General features: G+C 33.0%; 2 protein-coding genes across 6 annotated transcripts in view; one reads left to right on the top strand and one right to left on the bottom strand.

Moving 5' to 3' along the window:
• Window positions 1–6,271: 6,271 nt before the first annotated feature.
• Window positions 6,272–24,025, bottom strand: part of Smp_067000.1 (hypothetical protein) — a gene marked incomplete at both ends in the record, with an annotated part of 33,533 nt that continues 15,779 nt past the window's right edge. For 2 of the 5 annotated variants that reach the window (XM_018796740.1, XM_018796743.1), the window contains 3 exons: window positions 15,660–15,683; window positions 17,666–18,287; window positions 21,412–22,010. In XM_018796740.1, the coding sequence (XP_018651852.1) occupies window positions 15,660–15,683; window positions 17,666–18,287; window positions 21,412–22,010 (1,245 nt within the window). Of the gene's footprint in view, window positions 7,239–15,657; window positions 15,684–17,665; window positions 18,288–21,411; window positions 22,011–24,025 lie in introns of those variants that run through there. The other 3 variants (XM_018796739.1, XM_018796738.1, XM_018796741.1) reach the window with 3 other exon arrangements.
• Smp_202640 (uncharacterized protein) lies at window positions 6,493–6,672 on the top strand (the record flags this gene model as incomplete). Its single annotated transcript, XM_018796744.1, has 1 exon — window positions 6,493–6,672. The coding sequence occupies one exon, from the start codon at window positions 6,493–6,495 to the stop codon at window positions 6,670–6,672; it is 180 nt and encodes a 59-aa protein (XP_018651855.1).

Below are 24,025 nucleotides of genomic sequence, written 5' to 3'. Positions count from 1 at the left end.
TTAACGTTTTCCACCAAGACTCAAAGCTATTTAATTCTACATCAAATGTAGTGCTAAAAGCATCAAACTTCAAAATACTGATTATCGAACATCTTGTTTTTCATCACATGACAAATGTAGAATCATTAACCGGTAAACACACCGTAAAGTAAATCCCCACTGAGGTATTTATTTCCCACGTAAATCACCGTGTCCTTTATGGTATTAATGTCAACTATTTGTTTCGGACCTCGACAGGGCATAAATAAACTCTAAACGTTAAGCTTTGTTTTTTTTTTCACTTAAGTAATCATTTATTATTCCTCAAAGATTACGATGATGATGTATTTTTCACTGAGATTCCACTGATTAGGATTCTTTAGTTTGACCTCTAAACTATTTTCCAACTCTAAACTTTAAGTTAGGTAATGAGATGAAATAAACTTGATAGTTAATTTATTAAAAATTTCATACATAGCTGTAGTAAAACTGCATATTTTTCTAGCGAATGTCGAATTAATGAAAACATTCTTGCTTCACTAAAGTCGGTAGATGAAGTTTTGTGTCTCATAGTGATATTTTTAGCTTTAAGGTTTTAGATTGAGGAAAATGGGGAGAAACAACCGTTGCTTTTAAAGTTATCTTAAACCGTCAATAATCTTCAGTTTTTATAGATGAATTTATTCGTTAAAATGAACAACAGCAGTATACAGTTAGTAAAAAACTCACTTGCTTTTTATACGTTTTTTATGAATAGTTGTATATCAGGAGTTTGATATTTCCTTAAAAATGAAGTATAAATAGAAATTTCACAATATTGTGTGTTTTCCAAAAATCTGAGAAACTAATTCATTTCTATAATGGAGTCACCGTGTAATTGACATTGAGAACATAAATATTCAATACACATACCAATTAATTAATCAGGAAATGTGCATACTTTTTTAATGCGATAAGCGTTTAAAGTGAAAGACGTAGTGTTTTAGTCCCAGTAGGAAAATAAACACGAAAGTGGATACATTCAGTTGACGAACTGTTAGGATATTCACAAGAATATCCCAAAAATTATCTCGAATGTAAAATGGTATGTTTTCAGACTCTTCACATAATTCGCATGTTATTTCCTATTGGCCATTATTTACGGTGTCCTAACTATGACTTTCATGTGTCGTTTCCCTATTGGTCAATTTTGAGTCGTCCTAATTATAACCTTTACGTGTCCTTCCTTTCCATTGGTTACTGTTAATAGTCATCGTAACTGTATAAATATGCCTTGTCTGTAAACCATTTTTGTTCTGCTGCTGACCCCATAAACAATTCTCATTTAACAGCTGTGTTCTGATTTATTGGAGTTGGGGAACAGTATTGGGGTCGAACTAGGATATCTGAATTTGGCCAATCGGTAGAATTTCGTGTAGTCCTATCGCAATACGTTATATTTCGCGTTATAACACGAACCCCAAATTGAAAGAAACAGACTACTTGAATTATACTGCTAGCCACCTGTACTATATCCTAATAGGCCTAAAATTATTATTTCGATAAAGAATATGATAAATAGTATTTAATTGTTTGAGCTGAAGGTTTTCGTTTATACAAAACCTAACCTTCTGTCATAGACAGTATCGGTCAAAAATCAATCTCATTTAAGAAACCATTCGAAACCAGGCAGCAATGGACAGTTGACTCAACATAGTACGAGGCTCGTCGAAAATCACCCACGACCTTAACGGAAGTCGAACCCAAGATTTACAGGTCTGACGACGAAAACTTAACCACTAGGACAACATTTAATTCCTTAACCTTGTACCTCTATAGTACAAAAGAAACCTGATCAAAACTCTTCATTACCGAATACGTACTATATGTTCTACAGATATAGTGGAAGAAGAGCCAAACACCTTGCGTAATACTCTTAGGGAGAACCGATACCGTAGAAAGTTTATAATTAAATAAATGTTCACGAAGGTGAAAATAAGCGAAATACAAACGATGAGTAAGAAACACATGAATTGCAAGTATTATTATCAGCTGTCTAAAAGAATACAAGCTGACTATGCAGTATTTACTTTTCTCCCTATTTGCTTAGTTGAATCAGTTAAATATTATGAGTGTGCATAGTGACTAAATCTGTTCCCAAATGTTAATTGAACATTTATAGGTGAATAATATAAAAAACGTAGATATCTGAAGCAACTTAAAATTGTATAAAATATAACTGAAATAAAAGCACAGAATCAGTTTAACTAATTACAAGAATACATAATCTTATGATGAAGCCCAATCAAATAATAAACAGAAATAATAATATAACTAAATCAAATTGTTTCGTCTCTGATTCTATATAGTTTCTTCAATGAATTTTCATTTGCTCAAAAAAAACATAAAACCGTTTTTAGAAATAAACATGGTTTTGCTAAAATATTGATGTGTTAACAATTATTGACAAGCTACTATCTATCTTTTTATGTGTGACCTTATTTTCAAAATTATGTACAAGAAATATGAATATTTTCTTTCATTATATGTTGCATACTACTTGTTTTCCTTGCAAACTATTGAATACTTTAGATTAATTACATTTTAAGTATCTATTCTGAAATAGCGTACGTATCTAATAGAATTTAAACAGGCAAGTAAGAATATAAATCGTTTTCCTTATATTTCAATATAAAAGCACAACAAACCGGTGAGACTATAATTTTTATGGACGATCTTTGAGAGACTCCAAAGTGACCTTGATTGGGTCTGTCTACTTACTAGGGTTGAATGAGGATTATAAAGTAGTTTAAAGAATAAGGATTATGATTCATAGTTGATGGTTAGAGTTGATAATTAGATTTACAGTTTTTCATCACGAACTGACATCAGCTAAAATGCCAAGACGCTACTTGGCCAAATGGGTGAGTGAATTTCGCGTCAAAACTCAAGACTTGTTATCCTAAATCTGATTAGTTAGTCCATAAATTATAGTCTCGCTCAATAAACCTTCAACTAATATGAACCTGTTTGTGAAGGTTTGTATTTTTCTACTGTTGATGTTGAGAAATACAATTAATCATTCCATACATATAAGATTGCCTCCAATGCACCACGCAGTCATGAGTTTTAATAAAGCAGTATCATGTCTAGCAATGTGAACAAATCAAAGCTAAGATACAGGTACATTCAGCTGATGAGTACCAAAAAGAAACTTGTGTTCTATATTCTACTGCAACCCATAACTCAGCTTTACTTACTAAAAGATTCAATGACTGTTTTGATTATACCACAATGTGTGTATTTTAGACGTTTGCTTACAACGATATTACTCTTTATAATTTTCGGCTGTTAACAGCTGATGAGAAGCAGTAAAATAAATTGAATTCATTTCATTCTGCAAACTATGTTGTACTTGTTTCTTTTATATACATCAAAGTGATTACAAAAGTCTATGGATTTTTATCAGTCGCAAGGCACTTTTAGGGAACAATAAGCCAAGAATGTTATATTGAATCATTTAAAATTCATAAGTTATTTAGAAATAGTCTTCAGGTTTTTATTTACAAATAAGTGTATACACAAATTTCAACTTTTATATCATTTATTAAAAAGAATTTCATAACAATGTTTGAGAAATCTTATTAACTCCGGGATTCATGTAGTTCAAACATAATCTAATCAAGCCTTTTTACCAAAATGACTTGCTGTAGAAAGATTCCTTATCAGATTGCAATTAGGTTATAATATTCTAATCTAACCGATTATTTGCTACAGTTAGTACTCCTTATAGTTTTTTTGCTGTCCTACAGACTTGACGAACTTAACTCCTTTCTTATTAGAACTACTCAATATTAAAAAGTTTCAACTATTTCATGAAAACTGATTTTATTTTCTGAAGCAGATTATTAATTACTAAATATAACCTTCTTAGCTAAATAAAAAATATTTTTAATAAATCTGATTTAGATGTCATTTCAGTTTATTAGAATTTAGATAAATTCTATTTCGTTAGAACAATAAACATAACTGCATTCAAAATCATGACACCGTAGGTATTGCTTTTCATCGACTGATCAGGAATGACAAAAGTGCATATAAATGGCATTTTGAATATGACGATTGATTTGTTGCCAAATAAAGTACTTTTTTTAAAAAAAAAGTATATAGTAAAGAAACAGCAGACGACTTTAAAAGTTCAACTAAACTTGGTTAATAAATATTGTATGCCTAGCGTTAAAATTGAAATATTTGAATGATAACATTTCGAGTTTCGTAGAACTGTCATGTCTTATATCTAAAATATACTTGTAGCGCATTCTAACACAGTTAGATAGCGTAGAATGTTCAGAGGAATAAAATTCCCTACATTGAGTGGGATTTCTATCATTACCAACAATCACCTTTGTCTATAAACAGGTTAGACACAATAATAAAACTGTATTAACCAAAGCTCTATGATTGAGCAACTTAAGAATAAGTGACTAAAAAACTGATTCTTGTTCCGCATCGGTATAACCCTTTGTTAAATTATGATTCCAAGGCTTTTATTATTCATCAGTTCTAAAGAACTGTTGTGATTTTTATTTTTCAGCCTACATACAGTGAGAAATTAATACATCATGCTGATTAGTTTAACATGCGAGATTGTTTGATTGGTTTATTTAAGATTTAATGATCAAATTGAATTAATCACAGAATTTTCAAGGAACTAATGTGATAATTAGATAGCATATGATAATTTTTTTAAGAAGTAAATAGTCAAACCATATACGTTTAACATTTACTTCGTTAGTAAAGTTATTTCCAGAGAGAATATGATCACTTTTTTGGTATATATCCGATTTATGATTGACTTTTAATTAAATTATTTTACATATGACGTCAATTTAGTAAACGATTCAAAACATTAATTAGGCTTCAATATAGTGATGTTAAGAAACGACTAGAATTACACCTTGTTCAAACTTACAGACTTATAAAATTAACCAAGAAAATAATGTAGTAAAATGACACAGAGGTTTTCAACCAAAATGTAAGGTCTTGGAATAAGACAGATGTGTTGTGAACCAAACTAAATGCGAATTCCTCTCACGGATACGGCTATTTGCTATGACTGTAAAATAATTTTACATGCTACTTAATGAAGCGGAACTCATTATTCACTCAATAAATTTGAATAAGTTGGATAAATAGTTAGTCAATAATCTGTGTATGGGATTTGCAAACTTAGTAAATTTACTGGCATAACCGAGAGATAAAATTCATGATCCAATCATGCATTTATTTCAATCTTAATACCTTCCCCTAAACGATTGTGGGGTTCTTCTATTCCCTTTTCAGTGATTTTTATTGCTCCGTAAATGGTTGGTTGGGAGATCGATACACAAATTCATACTCTTCCAAAATGTGGCTCTCGAGGTTCGTTTCATGGACAAAATTCATGAGTTCTTCAAATTACACTTAGATAAGCTGTATTGTCGACCTACACTTTAAAAAAATCTGAAATAACTTAGTTTTGTGATTCCCATGTGATTGTTGTGACACAAACTAAATACTGGTTACTGCTACTGATACGCTGTTTACTATGACTGCTGACCAACTGCTTTGTTATACCTCTTAATGATAAACACTGCTACGGAATTTCGCGATCAACAGTCAAATGTCTCTGTAAAGTCAAAATATACAACTGAAACCGGACTTCGGCAAGTATGCCTATGTTTTAACACCTGACGAAAAGTGAACATTCGGTTAGTAAATATAGTTTCAGAACTGAAAACAGTCGTTAGTTCTTTATGATGGCCAGATAAATATCGGATGATCAGGTATTAATCTCCGTACTATATTGGTGAAAACTTGTTTATTTGTGGTTATCACAAGATTTCATCATAAACGTAAACGACCAGAGATCAAGACAAGAAGAATGAAATTACGTCTTGCTCTAGAATTCTAGCGACTATCTCAAATAATTTAATTTCCAACAGACTGGACTACCCAACATTGTTGAGCGGCTCTAAAACCAACTTATCCGGTCCTTGAGCTCTTCCCTGGTTAATTAAAGTGAGAGCTAGTTCGATTTTGTTCTTATGACGTAATTTATTTCGATTAAACCCATATATATATATATATATATATATATATATATTAGTTGAATGGCAATTACGATATACATATTTCTCTTTTGTATGTCTTCTGTTAACACCTGAAAACAACAGGGTTTATGTATGGATATTACAAATCATTTGGAAGGATGAGTTTAAAATGACAATTTGTAAAAGTACTGAAGTGTCTTTGCATTCTATGAGCCATTAGGAATCAACGATAGTGTTATATTTTGAAAACAAAGCGTAATTCTTTATTGTTTATCAAATCATTACAAATAATTAGTATTAATCAACAAGAATAGAGAATAGTGATAAAGCACCCAACGGTAAACAATCAAATAAATAGATCATTGTATAAAATATCATTATAATACATAGTAAGACAGAGAAACCAGATAATCAAATCTGTGGTATTAATTATAAGAAATGAATGAAATTGCAAAGAAGAATTTGTATCATTTTCTTATTGCGAAAAAAACACAATTCATGCTGTATGTTTAATCTGATTATATTATCATTTGTTAATATTTTTCCTGATAAAAAAGAAAATATTGACACATTGAATAGTTTGTTGATTTTGTTTCAATTTGATGGGCAAGTAGCTTTCTAAGGCACAAACCAATACAATCAATCATTTTCAGTAAGTAGAATTGATAAGATGTACACATACAGATACACAGGTGATTACATAGTCAAATTTGTATAATTTAAACAGTATACAATTGGGTGAATAGAAAATAAAATTACATGTTTAAATAATAACTGGATTCATAGAGAGTGTCATTAATTCACAAATGTTTCTAAAATCAATTTTTCTCCTCAAAACAGAAAAAAGACATTATGGCGCAACCAAATGAAAATAATCAGTAGTGATAGAGAATAAAATGTGATCAATAGTATGTGTATGCATTTAAAAGTTTGCAATTATGAATAGAATTACTGAAATAAAGTAGAACATCTCAGAGGTTGGAGTATTAAAGTTTGTCAGTCATATTACAATAAGTAAAAACAATAAAAATAATAGTAGTAATTAAACATGATAAAAGTAAAGTGGCAAAGAAATTAAGCACCAAAATTCATAATTAATCTATATTTGATGATTTATCAAACACCCCCTTCAAATGCTTTCACCAACTCCAGTACACGTGATACACGATGTTCACTTGGCGGATTAATCTAAACGACATAGTTGAAAAGAATAAATAAACACGATAAAGTCCAAATATAAAATCAATAAGTAATTTACAATAATGATTTTTTAAATGTTTTTTTCCTGAAATAGAAAAGGGGAGATCAAATGAATGCTAGCAAGTTATGAACCATGCAATTCATTTATGATGAAACACCAATATTTTAGATAAAACTGAAAATTTAGATCATTAAATAATAATAGTAATAATAAAAGAAACAGATCTCTTGTTGAATTATCAAAACGGGAAAAGCAAAAATAGATCATTAGGAACATCATTCATATTTGACGGGAGGGTGATCATGATCAACAAGCATTTTCGAATCTCAGCACCAAAGAATCAATATGTGTGAATCAAAGTGAAAGAGAAGTAATATGAACATTATGCTCAACATGCAGTGGTTTGATATAAACATATATTGGTTAGTAATTAGATTATAGACTATGTTATGGTCTGGTCAATATGAGATCTAGGATCAGTGTGATGAACAAATACAACTAAATTGATGATCCTGACAACTTAATATATTAGCACTTCAAGACAGTTTTAGAAGTAATGGAATCGAGTGAAAATTGACGACTTATTTCAAATAAAAGTCAGTTTTATCCTATGAGAGTGCTTTAGAAAAAATGATATATCTTTTAGGTATAAACCAAAAAGTCATTATGAAATTTGAATGTAAAGCAGTTTTGTATATGATTTTAAACAAAAATCAAGAGATGGTTAAGTACTTTTGCATTACAAATATATTCCATAATGACAGATCGATCTAACTATTTTAAAAAGTTGTAAATAGTGAATAAAAAAATCAAACACAGATGTCATGCTTCGTGAAAAGTGGTTCTTTATTACTTAGGACTTATGGAAATACCAATCAACCGGTCGTCACATTAAGTTGTCTTCGACGACCACGTTTTGTCCAGAAAACAGGAGTCTGAATTTATTGTAATATTTAGTCGGAGAACGATGCAGCCACTGGTCACTAAAACATAAGTTGATAAAACACTTGTATTTGTCTCTCTGTTCTAAACTACCAATTTATCTGTCAACATAGATAATTGGTACTTGGTTGATATTCATTCAGTGAACAAAAGTATATTATGACTAAATTCCGTAAAAGAGATTAGACGTTTTTAATGATGAATACAATAGTAACAATTGACAAAAGCATTATATTTAGACGATGTATATCTTTTTCATGAAATTATTTACAGTCTAACAGCTTCGTAAAGAAACACCACAGTCTAAGCAAAATATTTTGATTTTTTTTTACAATGAGTGAGTAGTCAGTGATTACAATAAGAGTCAATAAGTGACATAAAAGTTAAAGTTTAAATTTTATGTCCATATATTAAAAGTTTACGAAAACGAGAACTTTAAAGGTAATTATAAACTGACAGAAGTAGGTTAGTGAACTCGCAACATGGATTATTTCTCATGTATTGAGAAGTGACTGAGGTAACCCTAATCTATACTTCACTAGTTTAGAATTTGTGTGCTGCGCAAACCAAAAGATGCTTTACTTAAAGATGAAATGATGTTAAACTGCAAAAATAATAGACACAAAGTAATGAATGTAGGCTAAGTTAATTATCATCAGGTGTTATAATTCCATTTTGTACGTTAACGATTCAGTTAGTCAGCCAGTCACAACGTAGAACCTAGTACGTATGTAAATCTGTTCAAGTTGCCATATCCTATTAACACAAAGAGATTAAATCGTCAGGCCAAATCCCAGGATGGTAAAAGTAATAACAGTATCAGTGTTAGCAGAAAAGATTAGGGATCGAAGACACAATTCGAGAATATATAAATTAGTGAGATTTAAAATATTATGGGCAATTTAGAATCTCAGGATTCTGGAGGCAACAAAGAATGGATGCACCGATGCGATTGCAAATAATTTTGAACCATACAATTCAAAGTTTCCAACTATTGGTTACGACAATCATGAGGAACCCAACCAGGTAATCTATACCTATTAACATGGCTAAATCCAGATGTCATTGACTTCATGGACTAATGAAGTATTTTTTCGACCGCCTCTAGCTTTCTTCCAGCCTGACCTACATCAAACAACATCGCCCGTCAAGGTAACCGCCGTTTACGCATATGTAACACACGTACTGACTACCTCAGTTGATGAAGATTTACTACCTTATCAATCGGCTTGTCATCTCTACCTAGTAACCTTTTCTTAACCGAGGAATTGCTTACTCGGTGGTCCAAGAATATACGAGCAATGCTTCAGAGACATCTATGTTCAAATATTAGTAAACTGAGAATATCTACTATTAACGGCCAGGTTTCACATTCATAAAATAGAACGGAGCGCGCTGTTGACTAGTAAACTCGTCCTTTGGTAGGAAAACGGATATCTCATCTACACCACAAGTAAAGCAAGTCAACAAAAGCCAGCTGACCTTTCTGAATCCGTGTTGAAATTTTATCAGATACAAGGCCATCAGTACTGATGAAGCTCTCAAGATAAGTGAAGCGGTTGATGCGTTCAACTACTACTCTCTATCATTAAATCTGGCGCTGACGCAAGCGAATCCTGAAACAACATTTTGCATATGGAGGGAGAGAACCTCATTCCGAACATGGTTATATTGCTGCTTCATGTGGTCAAAAAACTTCATTTTGCTAGCGTTTTCACCTAACAGAACTATATCATCTGCGTATTCTAACTCAACAAGTGAATCTCCTGGTAGAAGATCAACCCCTAAAAAGTCAGATGATGGAAGTGTAATCTTTAAAAATATGTCTACGATAAAGTTAAATAAAAATGGAGAAAGTTAACAAGCTTGACGAACACTACTTGAAGCAACTAATTTCGATGAAAGTTCGCCGTAAATTCTGATGACCAGTAGCGTTCGAGTGCAGTCTGTATAGGGTTAATGTACTTCTCTGGTACCGAACCTAATGATCAACAGAGTCGAACGCTACCTTAAGGTGAATACAACTATAGTCGGACATCGAGGGAGTAGTAGTGGGAGCTACATATGCTCGAAGGATAACTCATGCCGGTTCTTTATATTGATGAGGTCGAATGAACGACCGTAGGTGGATCGTATATGAGCTTGTCGGAGACACAACATACATTGATGGTATGAAATTCTAGAATCTTAGCTAAAAAGCCTGTTGTCCCATCTGACAATGTTTGAACATTAAAAGCTCCAACATGTAGTTTAAAACATGGTTTCAGAAGACTAAGAATAACATTTCGTTAAATTAAATCAATAGCAACGGTGGCGTGTGGTGATAAAAATATACGAGAATGGTTAGTCGTGGGGATAAAAATATTGTGCCGCCCATCACCAAATTGTTGAATGCACATAAATTTGCGAATCACTCCATTTTCGTTTCTCCCTCCCAGTCCATGTCGTCCTATTATATCTTCATACCCTGTGTTGTCCATTTCGGCTTGATTACAGGCTCTCATAGAACTGATCTTTATCGTCATCGTTGCTATCATTGGTGGGTGCATAACATTGGATAACATTCATTGTGATCCCCTCCCTCTTTGTTTTGAAGGATGCTTCGATAATTCTGGATCCGTCAGATTCCCATCCTACAAGTGCATTCCGTGCTTCTCTGGACAGCATTAGAACAACTCCCTGAGTGTGTGGAGCATTTTCATCTTCGTGACTGGAGTACAGTAGCATCTCCCATATCTAGCCATAGCTGTCCAACTTGGGTCCAATGGGTTTTGCTTATTCCGATTACTGCCAAGTTGTATCTCCTCATTTCCATTGCTATTTGACTGGTGTTCCCGGTCGCCCACATTGTCCGGACACTCAATGTACCTAAAAAGATTGTTGCTCTGGTTGTTAAAAGGGGCATCTTCCTTGTGACTTCCGAAGAATCCCGGATTTCATCCTGAGACGTCATAATTCTTCCTTGAACTCCGAGCACAGAGTTTGAATGGTTTAGTTTGTTTATTCTGGCTGGTATTTTTTTAGCAAGGTTGTTTTCTACGGGATGAGGTTGCCAATCCCACCCCCAACCCTTCAACTTTACCCGGACTTGGGACCGGGAGTAGCCCTAGAAGAGCTATAGGCGGAGTTTTTCTCATCAATCCTCTACTCAATCACAAAAAAAAGATTGACATTCAATAACAACAAAGCTCAGTTCAACTCTGTTTCATTCATATGATTCATTTTGTAATTTAATCGACTTAGACTAACTGTATCAAAACTGCAAGGTTTTTTTTGGAATCCAAAGGCACGTATAGTCACACAGTAAATTTAAAGTATGTTTGCATTTATTTTTTTATCATAAAATTACTATCAAATTACAAGTATTGTAATGAGATAGTTCACTTATATGTGTGTATGTTAGTCCACAAACTCCATATAAACTGTGTAGTTCTAGTTAACTGCATCATTATGCTAATTGATAAATTGGAATTTGATCATTTTTACAAATCTATGTAACCTAAAATTTCTAATTAACATTACCACATACTTGTAACAAGAAACTATATGTTTTTTATGCATATGTGTATATGTGTGGCACAGCATTTGTACATGTATTGACATACATCACGTGATACGACTGATTACACAATAGACCACAACTATACACGTGGATTAAAGTTTATGTACATTGAATAAAAAAAGATCTGTTGAGTCAATGAGAAGAGTTTAGTAATTCTTTTTTTGTAAAAAAATAAAAGGGGTGTGCATTTCTTTTGAAATAAGCTACGAATATAGAGAAATTCTCTTTTTTAACAAACTAATTTCTTCTCCATTAAAACCCAACGTGAAATACTATTGTAAAGACTGATCAATAAATACGTCTCCATAATTCAGAATATTAAGATCATAACTCCTTCTTGTTATGCTATACTCATTTATAATTATCTCTATTAGGGATAATTACATATATATATATATATATTCTCTTTATGAATTGTGTATTTAGTCAGTTAGAAAATAATCAGAGTAGAATTTAACACAAGTGGAAAAACCAATAACAGAGACAACGACAGTGATGATTATTATCTATTTATTTATTTAATTGTTTTAGGATTTTGTAAACATAATATGCTAAATCATTTGCATTGGTGGTTTGACTCTTTCCATTGATGTTTAGGACTGCAATTGATCAGTCTCCTATTAACATATGTGCACTCTGTGAGGATTGCCTCGATATAGCCTTAATTCACAAGTATTATAAGCATGGATGGATGGTGGCTAGCAGTATTATCCAGGAAGTGCGTTTCGTCGTAGCTATGTAGAGAAAGCAACGAAGTTTCGAACGAACGGGACTGGGTTTGAATCCCAGAGTTAACATCAACTATGGAACGGAGGTTCATCCAGCTGACGAGCCCCGAATGGAACGAAACGCGCATCCTGGACTCCACTGCTGACTACAGTATATTTCTGCTTACAATATACAAACTATTTATCCACTATGTATATTATGCATATATATACATCGATGGAAGGTTGGGTTTCGTTACATAAGTAACACAATAAAAACCAAGTGACCACCAGAGTGTTAGAACACCGTCATACTTATCGCAGGCCAACAATCGTAGTGTTTCTTGATATCAGGGCTACCTTCGATTCGTTGGACAGGACTGTTCTCTGGGATTGTCTATTGAAGAAGGGTGTGCCTGAGAAGTTCATTAACATCTTAAAGGCCCTGTATACGAACACCTCAGGCAGAGTGAGGGCATACAACCACCTCTCTCCCTTGTTCCATTCGAGCAGCGGGGTTAGTCAGGGTTGCCCAATCTCACCGTTCCCCTTCAACTTTGCCATCGATGACATCCTGGAAACAGCTCTGATGGATGTAAGTAATGGCGGTGTGGATCTGCTGCCTGGAGAACGACTTCTCGACCTCGAGTATGCGGATGATATTGTCTTACTGTGCGATAATGCCCAAGGCATGCAATCCGCACTTAATCAGTTGGCAATCAGTGTCCGCAGGTACGGCATGTGCTCTGCACCCTCCAAGTGCAAGGTACTCCTACAAGACTGGCAGGATTCTCATCCTGTACTCACCCTGGATGGTGAGCAGATTGAAGTAGTTGAGAAGTTCGTGTATCTAGGTAGCTATATAAGTGCTGGTGGTGGCGTGAGTGATGAGATTGATGCACGTATAACGAAAGCCAGAGCGGCTTATGCCAATCTGGGCCATCTTTGGCGCCTTCGTGATGTTAGTCTGGCTGTAAAAGGTCGGATCTACAACGCGTCGGTGAGAGCAGTTTTGCTCTGTGCTTGTGAAACCAGGCCTCTCCGAGTTGAGGATGTTAGACGTCTCTCTGTGTTCGATCATCGTTGTCTCCGAAGGATTGCTGACATACAGTGGCAACACCATGTTAGTAATGAAGAGGTTTGGCATCGTGTGTTCGGGCGCAGAGACGATAATTCAATTGGTGTCACCATCTTGAAACACCGACTTCGGTGGCTTGGACATGTTTTACGAATGTCGTCCCACAGAATTCCACGTCGTGCATTATTTGCCGACTCTGGGACTGGTTGGACAAAGCGGAGAGGAGGTCAGTGTATGACATGGTGTTGTGGCATGAAAGAAAGCTGCAAGGGGCTAGCTTCTGTTGGTCCTTCACGACTCCCTGGCTGGGGTCCGAGAGATGGTGCAACACAGTGGCTAGAGACGTTATCAGATATGGCTCAGAATAGAAGCCAGTGGCGATCCTGCTGTAACCTTCTTCTACTTTCTTCATAAAGAGTGGTTATTACTTTCTTAACTGAGAGAGTTCTTCTGGTTGTACATTTTAGTCCTCCTTATCCTTTCATCCTTTCTCTTCCTATTTTCATTATTTTGTGTGGCGCATATGTATCTGGTGTTCTTTTGTACCAATATGTATGTGTTTAAATAAATAATAAATGAACTTCGATCAGTTTATATTGTATCACTTTGCATCAGAACAGCGTAAGGAAATCAGTAAGGTGAAAGTTAAATGAGTTAAATTAAAAATAGCAAAAAGTTAGAAACCAAGAATGCGGTCACAATTTAGTGAAGCTAGCGGAGTACATCTGCACAAGTATGCAAAATTTCTAGTTATGTTACTTAAAGTACCTAATCTTAATTCAAGGTTATCGAGTAGAATCCAACCAGAAAGTATAGAAAATTTTCGACACGGTTGATTCAATGATTTTGTGAATTGATTTCATGTCTCGATTTGATCGAATCAAATGCTCTTCAAGCTTACGCCTATACTAGGCAATGTTGCATGTCGGTGTAAGTAATGGGAGGACATCTGTAACACTTATACCAGCCATTTACAAGGAAAAATGGTTACAACCAACTTACGATTTTTGCCTAAAACCTTAGCATTGGTTATTCAGTTATTCCATCATATATAAGCAATAAGTCAAAGAGATCAATAACTGATAAATTCAAAGGATAATATTAAGTCACAAGAAAAATGTCGAAGTTGAAATAATTTTCAACTGAAGATGATATCAAAATATAAACACTTGGGAAAGGAACAGTAAAACATAAGTCTTATCACATTTAAATAGTACTGGCAATGATGAGTAATGGAATAAATTAATTTTCATTAATTAATTGAGGATAAGGTAATGTTTTGATTCAATGAATTCGTTTACTATCATTGTTTCAATCTATTCAGTTATATTTATATTGAATCATTAAAAATGACTAAGTGAGACGTTCGATTGAAATCTGTATGTTAATCAATGATAAATCACTCGATGTTCAATTCAGATAAAATTACTTAATCATTAAAATATATTAAATAATGATAACTTTGTGATGACATAATGTTGACGTCATTCAATTTATTATTTGACGTCATTTCTTATCAACTATTATTATTATTAGTTGTAAATGATAGAAATTCTTTCTATTTATTCACCTACAATAACATAATGGATTCGAAATTAGATTCTACTTATAAAAAAAACAACGTTAACATTTCAACAAATGAATAAGAGTTTATAATCAAATAGATTATCATTATTGTTAATGTCTTTTAATTATCTACATTCAGGACAATCAAATCCAAAATTCTGTCATTAATTTAATAAATAATTGAATAATTACCAAGATTAGTTGTTGTTGTTGTTGTTGTTTTTTAGTTTGATATCAATCTGCCAATATCCAGATACTTTATTAATTAAATTACACTTATGTATAAACTATGAGAAATTTACTTGATATAATAAAAAAATTAATTAATCTTATGATAAAATGTAAAAGGTGACACTTTGCATTTTATACTGTAAGTACACTAATTGTAAATTGAGAGATAGAGAGGAGGGAAATAAAAATTAACCATGCATACACATTCATTTAGTCATTCATATAACAAAAGGGGATGTAGCATAGAAAAAAAACACCAAGAATTCGGTTCTTTTTTACAAACTATTTTATAGTAATTCTAATCATCAAAATAAACTCACTTTTATTCATTCTTAAGAGTAACAAACTATATTTATATAGTAATGTAAATTATAAGGTATTTGTTGATTTCGAGGGGGATAGACAAAAAATATAGATATCATATTGATGTGCATTAAAAAGCAGTAAATTTCAATACTTATTTTCATATAAAAGCACTCAAATGAAGAAAAATGTACATTATTTCCTACGAATTGATGAGTACATATATGTATATAACTACTGTAATCGTGTATTTTTACCAGATAGATTACACTGATCTTCGAAACTGCAATGTTTAAAAATGTATCAATATCAGGGATTACAATATAATTGGATTAAGGAGTTTGTAGAGATGATACTTAGATGTTCTGAGGGCTAGTATCAAATACAGAACCGTTGGAAACTAGAAAGAGTTGGACAGTTTTTGTTCTCAGTTGACACTTCAGCAGCACGCATTCACATGATATTGAATCTCGAATATACATATCTTGTAGACAACATGATAATTTTAGATCGCTGAGCAATGGAGATTTCGGATTAAAGCAAGTTAATCTATGTAAAGTTGCTTGTCAAAGGATATGAAAAACGACTACATATATTTGGTTTCAATAGTTAAGCGGTATTTTATTCATCCTCATCACTGATCGATTCCATAATCACTATAAAAATATTTACTTCAACTACCGATATATATATATATATATATATATATATATATATATATCCGTCAGAGAACGACCAACAGTTTGAAACAAAATATCCAGTTGATGAAAGTACATTCATTGACTTGCAATCATTTTCTCTTTTACTGACAATGAATAAAAGTTATATTACTGTCAATACACTTTTCCTTTAATTTCGTATAATATTCCCTCTGTTTATTGATACTAGAAAGGATCTAGAGTCTACATGAATTATTTATTGAGTATTTCACCAATGGTTGTGCCATAGTTCTGATAAAAATTTTATCCATTAAACAATTAACATCAACTATTAGGGAAACTAATCGATAAAATAATACATTTTATGTAATGTCATCTGCTATTAAATTATCTGAGGTATTTTCATGTGATTAACAGATTATTTCAGTGATTTAATTAATTTAAAATTAAGATACGTCTTAACAATAAGATAACTTGAGAAGATACAATTGAACTGATCAATAAACATTAGAGTTATTAAGATTTATCTGATAGTCCCCAGATAATCGACAAACCAATAAGTACTGATGGTTGTAAGACTGAGGGTATAATTTAATGAAATAAAATTCTTAGTTTATAACTACAACATTAACTGATGAACAAACCTTTATTTATTGCATTTGATTAAACAGAATAATGCGATTTATTTGTTGAGATGGACACTATTCAACTGAATTTCATGTAATCCCTATTTAGTCGAATAAGATGATATGATTACTATGGAGACAGAGTTGTGAAGATCACTGAATGAGACCATTGAAAAAGTTAAACCTCAATTCTTTTTTGTTGATCATTAAACATTCTGTACAATGAATAGATGAACACCATCTTACAATTTCAATCCGGCTAAAAATAATAAAACGTTACTGGAATATTATTGTTGAATTGTATCATTCGCGTCACGGAATGTTCCTAGTTAGACAACCACTGAAAATAAGGAAATACTGGACAACTGATCCGTCCTAGTATGGTACTCATTAGTAGTGCGAATCCGTAACTTCACTAAAGAGACTGAACAAATGACGTTTAGGTATCGCAGAAAGAGCTTAACCTTTTAAATTACTGAGTCAATATATCTAATGGTTTAACCAGTCAATTTGCGAAATTGCAAAACCATGTGTCATTGGTGGATATCTGTCCCACACACCCGACATAGGTGAACTCTAATGATTACGGTTTACTGAGTTATTTTAAGAGGAAGTTTAAACTGGAACAATACTGTTCCAAAAATGAAAATATATACATTTATTATACATATTGACTACAATTAAAAGGAAGCATTTTTATTAATCATAAATAGTAATCTTTAAAAAAAATGTTGACATACACGAGAAGTTTCACCAATTTTTTGACGTAAGACCACTGTTTGAGGACTAGGACTTTGAGAACATTTATTTGAATTTTCTTCAACACCAGTCAAAACAGGTTTCTTCATCATAGATACAGAGATATGTGTTTTTGTCTCAGTATTAACATGAGTAGTTTGATTACTAACTTTGAGATTATTATTATCATTATTATTGGTATTAGTAGTATCATCACTGTTATGATCCACAGACGCTTTACATGGGACAAAAACAAGTGATGGAATTGATTCAGAAGATCGTTTTGCATTATTCAGATTGTTATCATGATGATCGGTTGTCAGGTTATTATTTACATCTTTCGTTTTTAAACAAATCTGTGATGACTGAATTTCATTACCGGATGATGGGATGAACATGGAACGTGGACGAATATGTTGATCACCGCCATTGTATGACGCAAGCGGTGTTAAATTATGAAAATCACTGGTAGAATTTATTTTTATTCTCTCAAATCCTGTATTTTTCCTTGGGGGTTTGAAAGGTGTTATTGTTTCTTGATCAAATGATGTGAGTAAACAGTCGGACTTACGATAGGAATCAGATTTATGTTCCAGAGAATTCCAGTCAAACGCAGATTTTACGCTGAAATTATTAAGAAATAAAGCAAGAGAATAAACTCTAGATAAAAACGATACAAAATGGTATGTATCGTAAAAAAAGGTGAGATTGTGTAAACTTATATGCTTTTTCAAAGCAATACTATTTACACACTTTACAATTAATTACTAGTAGGTAACAGAATCTACAATTCTTAAGCTTAACTTCATTACTTAGTGTATAGAGACAGGAAATATACCATTAAAGTACATGAAATTGAAAAATATTATCTTTTGACAAAAAAAGACTATAAAGGATGTATACTTTAATTACTAGCAATGGTTAATAATAAACTAAGAACAAATACTATAATAAAAACAGATAAAATAATACAGAATTTTGTATAAAATGTACTAATCTAAATTGCTGTACTTTTTTTGATTGGACGAAAAGAGAGAAAATTAACAAAGAACAATAAGAGAATAAACGAAATTGTAAGTATTATAGTAATTAGGCTACAAAAAGAGTATTTACAGAATAGTGATATGAAAAGTGAATATAATTTTATTTTTGTAGCTGATTTTGACTAACTAGATGATAGTTCGTTTATGACTGGGCTAGAAGAAAGCTAAGGGAGACAAAACCAAGACATGAATTAGTCTATAAAGTCATCGACTGTTGAAATGAGCCGTGTAGGTGTAGATGATGTACACTACCTAGTTGGGATCCGTGTAATTATCGTGATATGGCTAATATATATATATATATATATATATATATGACCTGCTTGATCACAATATATGCAAACATGAATGGCTAACGAGTCAGCCTACAAGGAGTTAAACCATAAAATACAATAATATTCAGCTGTAAATCAATATTAAACACTTTATTTAACTGTAAAATACATTTCAATAAATTAATATTTGTCTTTATTTACGCACAACAAGAGAAAGAAAATTCGTGGATACATAAGGAATGTGAGTATCTAGTTGATATAGTAAAATTATGAATAAATAACTAACTATTCAATAGTTGAGTCGATTTTTTGTTGTAATTTTATACAGAGAATGACATGGTATTTGATACTTATGTGTATAAAAGTTAATTATGTGTTTCCGTATAACCTTATGTGTTTACTATGAACAAAGCATTCGAGGTCAGTCAGTGTGGATTTATTACGAAATATACTACAGGATGAAATCAATAGTTTAAAACGGAGTAAAATGAGCATTAGCTTATTTGTTTTATACAAATAAAAGTAACAAATACTTGAAACAGACTCATAGATTGATTAGGTCTAAACTCTTGATTCTATTCAACTAAAACAGTTGAATGACTTTAAATAAAACTATATTGACAGATAAAACTCCTAAAATCAGTGGATTCATTAATAGGCATTAGAAAACGAATCCCGGATATTTTAAGTTTCGATAGTAGCTGTTACATTGATGTAGTGATGTGATGTCATTGAGCTATATTGAGTGAAACACTCGTTCTTTTAAAACCTGCCACACCAAGTAGATCAGTTGGAGAATGGTAAGACTAAAAGCAGAAACTTAACGTCAAAGGACGAAGTCACACTGAAGATTGTAATAAGGTATGACGGGCAGTTAAAAACTGCTCACGAAAAGCCCATGTGTTTCCTTAAAGACTGAGGTTACTCTCCAAGATCAAAATCACCACCAATAACCAATTTTCTTTTTTATGTACCTCAAGAAGAAGTATCCTCCCGGGGCGTAGTGAATCGAGAAGTAACAACTGACCTAATACTTATGACAGTACTTGAGATTATTTTCCAGTTCTAATGAGTTGCAAGAAAGTTGATTTTATGAATTATTTTATATTGTGAAATTACGTGAGGTATATACACTCTATACCACAAACAAACGGCTATGATAAAAGTAAGGTCATTTCTAAAACATTAATAAATTCATAATTGTCCATCGCAGATGTCGGGTTTTGATCAAACTCTCTGAAGTACTTTCACAGATATGGATCTTATTAATGCTTTCATAACATAATAACAATCTTTGAGCTTGCATCTAATACATAGAATATATATACACATCATTTAATCTTTAAAAGAGTTTTAGTTAATAAACAATCTTACTTCACTAAGCAAATCACTATTTTATAAACATTCCATAAATATGTACTTAGTAAATAAGCTATGGAATATTACTGGAGCTATTATATACAAAATTTTCTAATGGTGAAGTATGCTATTGTAACTGTGATTATTAAAGATTTGCCTTTTACAGGGATAGTTTTCAGAGACTCAAATTTACGTAATGAGGTCATAAAAATTATATTTTCGTGAAAATGAATTCAAACACTACCAACAAAATGCATCATAATTAGTCCTAAGACTTTGTACTTCAACTACGATGAATTCATTGGACGATGGGATGTGATAAGCACTCACCAACAAAATATAACAGAGTTAATCATCCAAAAATCAATTTATAAATGCACCATGTAGATTTCGGGTCAAAAGTAATAACAACATAAGATTACATAAGTGAACAACTTAAACAGTCACAAATATGATAGCGATAGGATAGGCGAAACTGATATGTCCCCATCTCGATTTCGACAGCTGAATCTGAGATGTCAAACCTATCTTCTTTTGGGAGGGAAAATTAAGATATTGTGCTAATCAGAGATCGGGCACATGATTGGCCAAGAAATGACTCGTATTTCTAAGGTATGAGACATACACCATTAGTGGCTTAATTTTTTAAGGGGCATATATATATGAGGTACATATATTACCGATTCGGTTTAGTCAATAAACTTCCTCCTAAATCTTCTTACCTGACTAACCAAATAATACACAACACAACAGAAATATTATTGATTGTATACTTTTCACAGAAAAAGTGAATGTAATGTAAAAATAATTCCATTAGCCAAACAAAAATTTACATAGTTTTAAGCCATACTACGTTCCTATACGCTAGTGATACTCTTTCGTTATCCAGATCAATGTAGGGTGGAGCAAAGTTCAAAACTTGCAACCTACTAATTGAAAGACATGTAACTTAATCAATAAGGTATCACTACTCTACAATACATCAAAGTACAAGTTGTTTGTGAAAACTAAATGTACTTTAATATAAACAACGTATAACACTGAAAAAGAAAAAATATTTCATATACTAACCTGCCTCTTAAATTTAGTCTTGAAAGTGGAGAATCAAGTTTATTTGAATTGGAATTCTCACTAATCGATTCACCAGTACTTACAGTTAATATTTCAGTGGGTAGATGAGTGGTAGGTATTTCTTGATGAGGTTGTTCACTTATTTGATGTATTATTTCACTTTCTTCTTTTATAAGACCCAGTTGAGGATTGGAGACTGGAAAGAAATTATTATTAACCGATACACGTTTGGGTGATGGAGAAAAGAAACCAACAAAATCTCCATCCGTTTTATTCAATGCACGACCATAAGTTTTTGATGGTGGGCGACGATTTCGAGGTCTACTGACAGCTAATTTATGCTGTAAACTGACTAACTCTGAGGCACCAGAGGATGATGGAGTTGAACTGATAGACTCATGTGTACTATTAGGTGGGGTTGTTGCAAATACACGAGTACTATAAGGAGGTGAGTATGGACTACTTAAATGTTTTTGATTTGGTGACGAGGATTCATGTAAAATTAAACTATCGGAACTTTCAGCAGATTTAGCAATTGTTGTTATTCTAGGTGGAAGATTATGACCAGGGCGAATTCGAAGTTTTGAGTTCAATTCATCCTAATAAATAGAAAAAGATATTGGAAAATGTTAAAGTGTTTTTATGTCAAGTAAATAATTTATTACAATGACTGGTCCAATATAATCAGGTTATAGAATCTATGCCTTGCAAGCACTGAATGGAAATGTACTAATTTGATTAAACACAAAACACATTCTTTAGTTAAAATCGTAAAATTTATGCGTCGATGGTCCAAAGCATGTGGTAGACTTATGAACAGTAGTCCACAAATGATTAACCCCTGTTGAAGCAAGGTGATGAAGTCGGGATGTTGAATGTCGCAACAAATATCTTTCATCAGATAACATCTTAACACCATTAGACAACCGACTATAAATCCATAAGATTTTACTACCTTACTTCGATTCCTAATATAATGGATTGTTCTACTTTACGGCTGTGAAACATGGCCATTAAGAGTAGAAGATACTCGTAGGTTACTAGTATTTGACCACAGATGCCTTAGAAATATTGCTCGCATCTGCTGGGATCATCGGGTAAGTAATGGTGAGGTTAGACGCAGGGTATTAGGTAACGATGGTAAATCAGTTGATGAGGTGATGAATCTTCATCGACTGAGATGGTTGGGCCATGTGTTACGTATGCCTGAACACCGATTACCACGACGCGCTATGATGACTAGTATTGGGGACGGTTGGAAGAGAGTTAGGGGCGACCAAACCAAAACATGGCATCAGTGTTTGAAGTCACTAACTTCTAGCCTGAGCCATGTTGGCAGATGCAGACTACCTGGTTGGGGTCCGCGTGACTATCGTAACCAATGGTTGGAGACTCTAGGTGACATGGCTCAGAATCGATCACAATGGCGTAGGTGTATACACTCTTTATCTTCCCTTAAACCTTGAGACTAAAATTGCTTCATATCTCTCTTCCTTCCTGTACTATATCCTCATATACAACCTATAATTTATATACTACTACCAACACTAAATTAACTACCATGAATCCGGTGTTCATCTTGTTGTGCTAACGAGGTATGGCAACTTGGACCGATGCATATATGTGCCTGGTCCTACGTTGTAGCTGACTGACTGACTGATGGATTGTTAGCTCCAGTCATTCATTCATAATCAATGCAGAGATTAAGAAAAATATTTTGGCTCAAATTGCCACATCACAATAGCACAACGACAAGAAATTAAAAAGGTTAATAACAAAGGAATCGAAAAAATGTTGTAGCAATTATTGCAAGAAAGATTGAAAATTGGGAGTACGATAATAAAAAGACAGAGTGAAAAGATATGTGTATGAGAGAATGTTAAAAATCAAGATCTATGGGAAGATAAACAATGAATATACTCCATCCACATCATCTTACGTTTCCAACCAATGATTGTGGTCATCGCGTGGATTGCAAATAGCTAGTTTAGGAGGGTTATTAGGTAGAAATAGTTGAGTATTTGTTCAAAGCATACAGTAAACCGATCTCTGTGATCTATTACTAAATATCTAGATAATATTAAACTGATATTGATTAATCTCATACACTTGTGTAAATGAAATACGATATTAGGAGCTACTATGGACACCCGACCGTTGCTGCTACCTTGAAGTGGTGGTCGTGCTTGCCTATTGCAATGAACCAATCGAGCTATACTGACTGGAACAATTATTCCTCAAGGTCCTATCATGTCAGACAGGTTGGTTGAAAAGCGGTAAGACTAAAAGCAGTAAACCCGCGGTCTGAGGGCAAAGTCGTACGATTGACTGTACAGAAGCGTGACGGCAGTAAGATGTTTCCTTCGGACAACCAGCATAACAATGCTGCCTTCCCACAATGAGGGGTGGGGTTAGAAAGGGTCGACCTTAGAAATGCACACCTCACCTTATCCCACTGATATCCGTCTTCGGCGGTAAGATCTCAACAAGTACGGAGCTAACACGAAAATTACTCACAAAAAGGTCGTGTGTGACCAGTCTTAAGTAGTTGTCCCTTGGGCACTACGGTCACTCTCTTATGTCACTAAGGCCACCTCTAACCCAATATCTTTTT

This window comes from Schistosoma mansoni, chromosome 4 (genome assembly GCF_000237925.1).
Source record: "Schistosoma mansoni strain Puerto Rico chromosome 4, complete genome".
Taxonomy (NCBI): Eukaryota; Metazoa; Platyhelminthes; class Trematoda; order Strigeidida; family Schistosomatidae; genus Schistosoma; species Schistosoma mansoni.
Note: the sequence above shows the minus strand (reverse complement) of the source record. Positions and strands in the feature narration are given on the sequence as shown.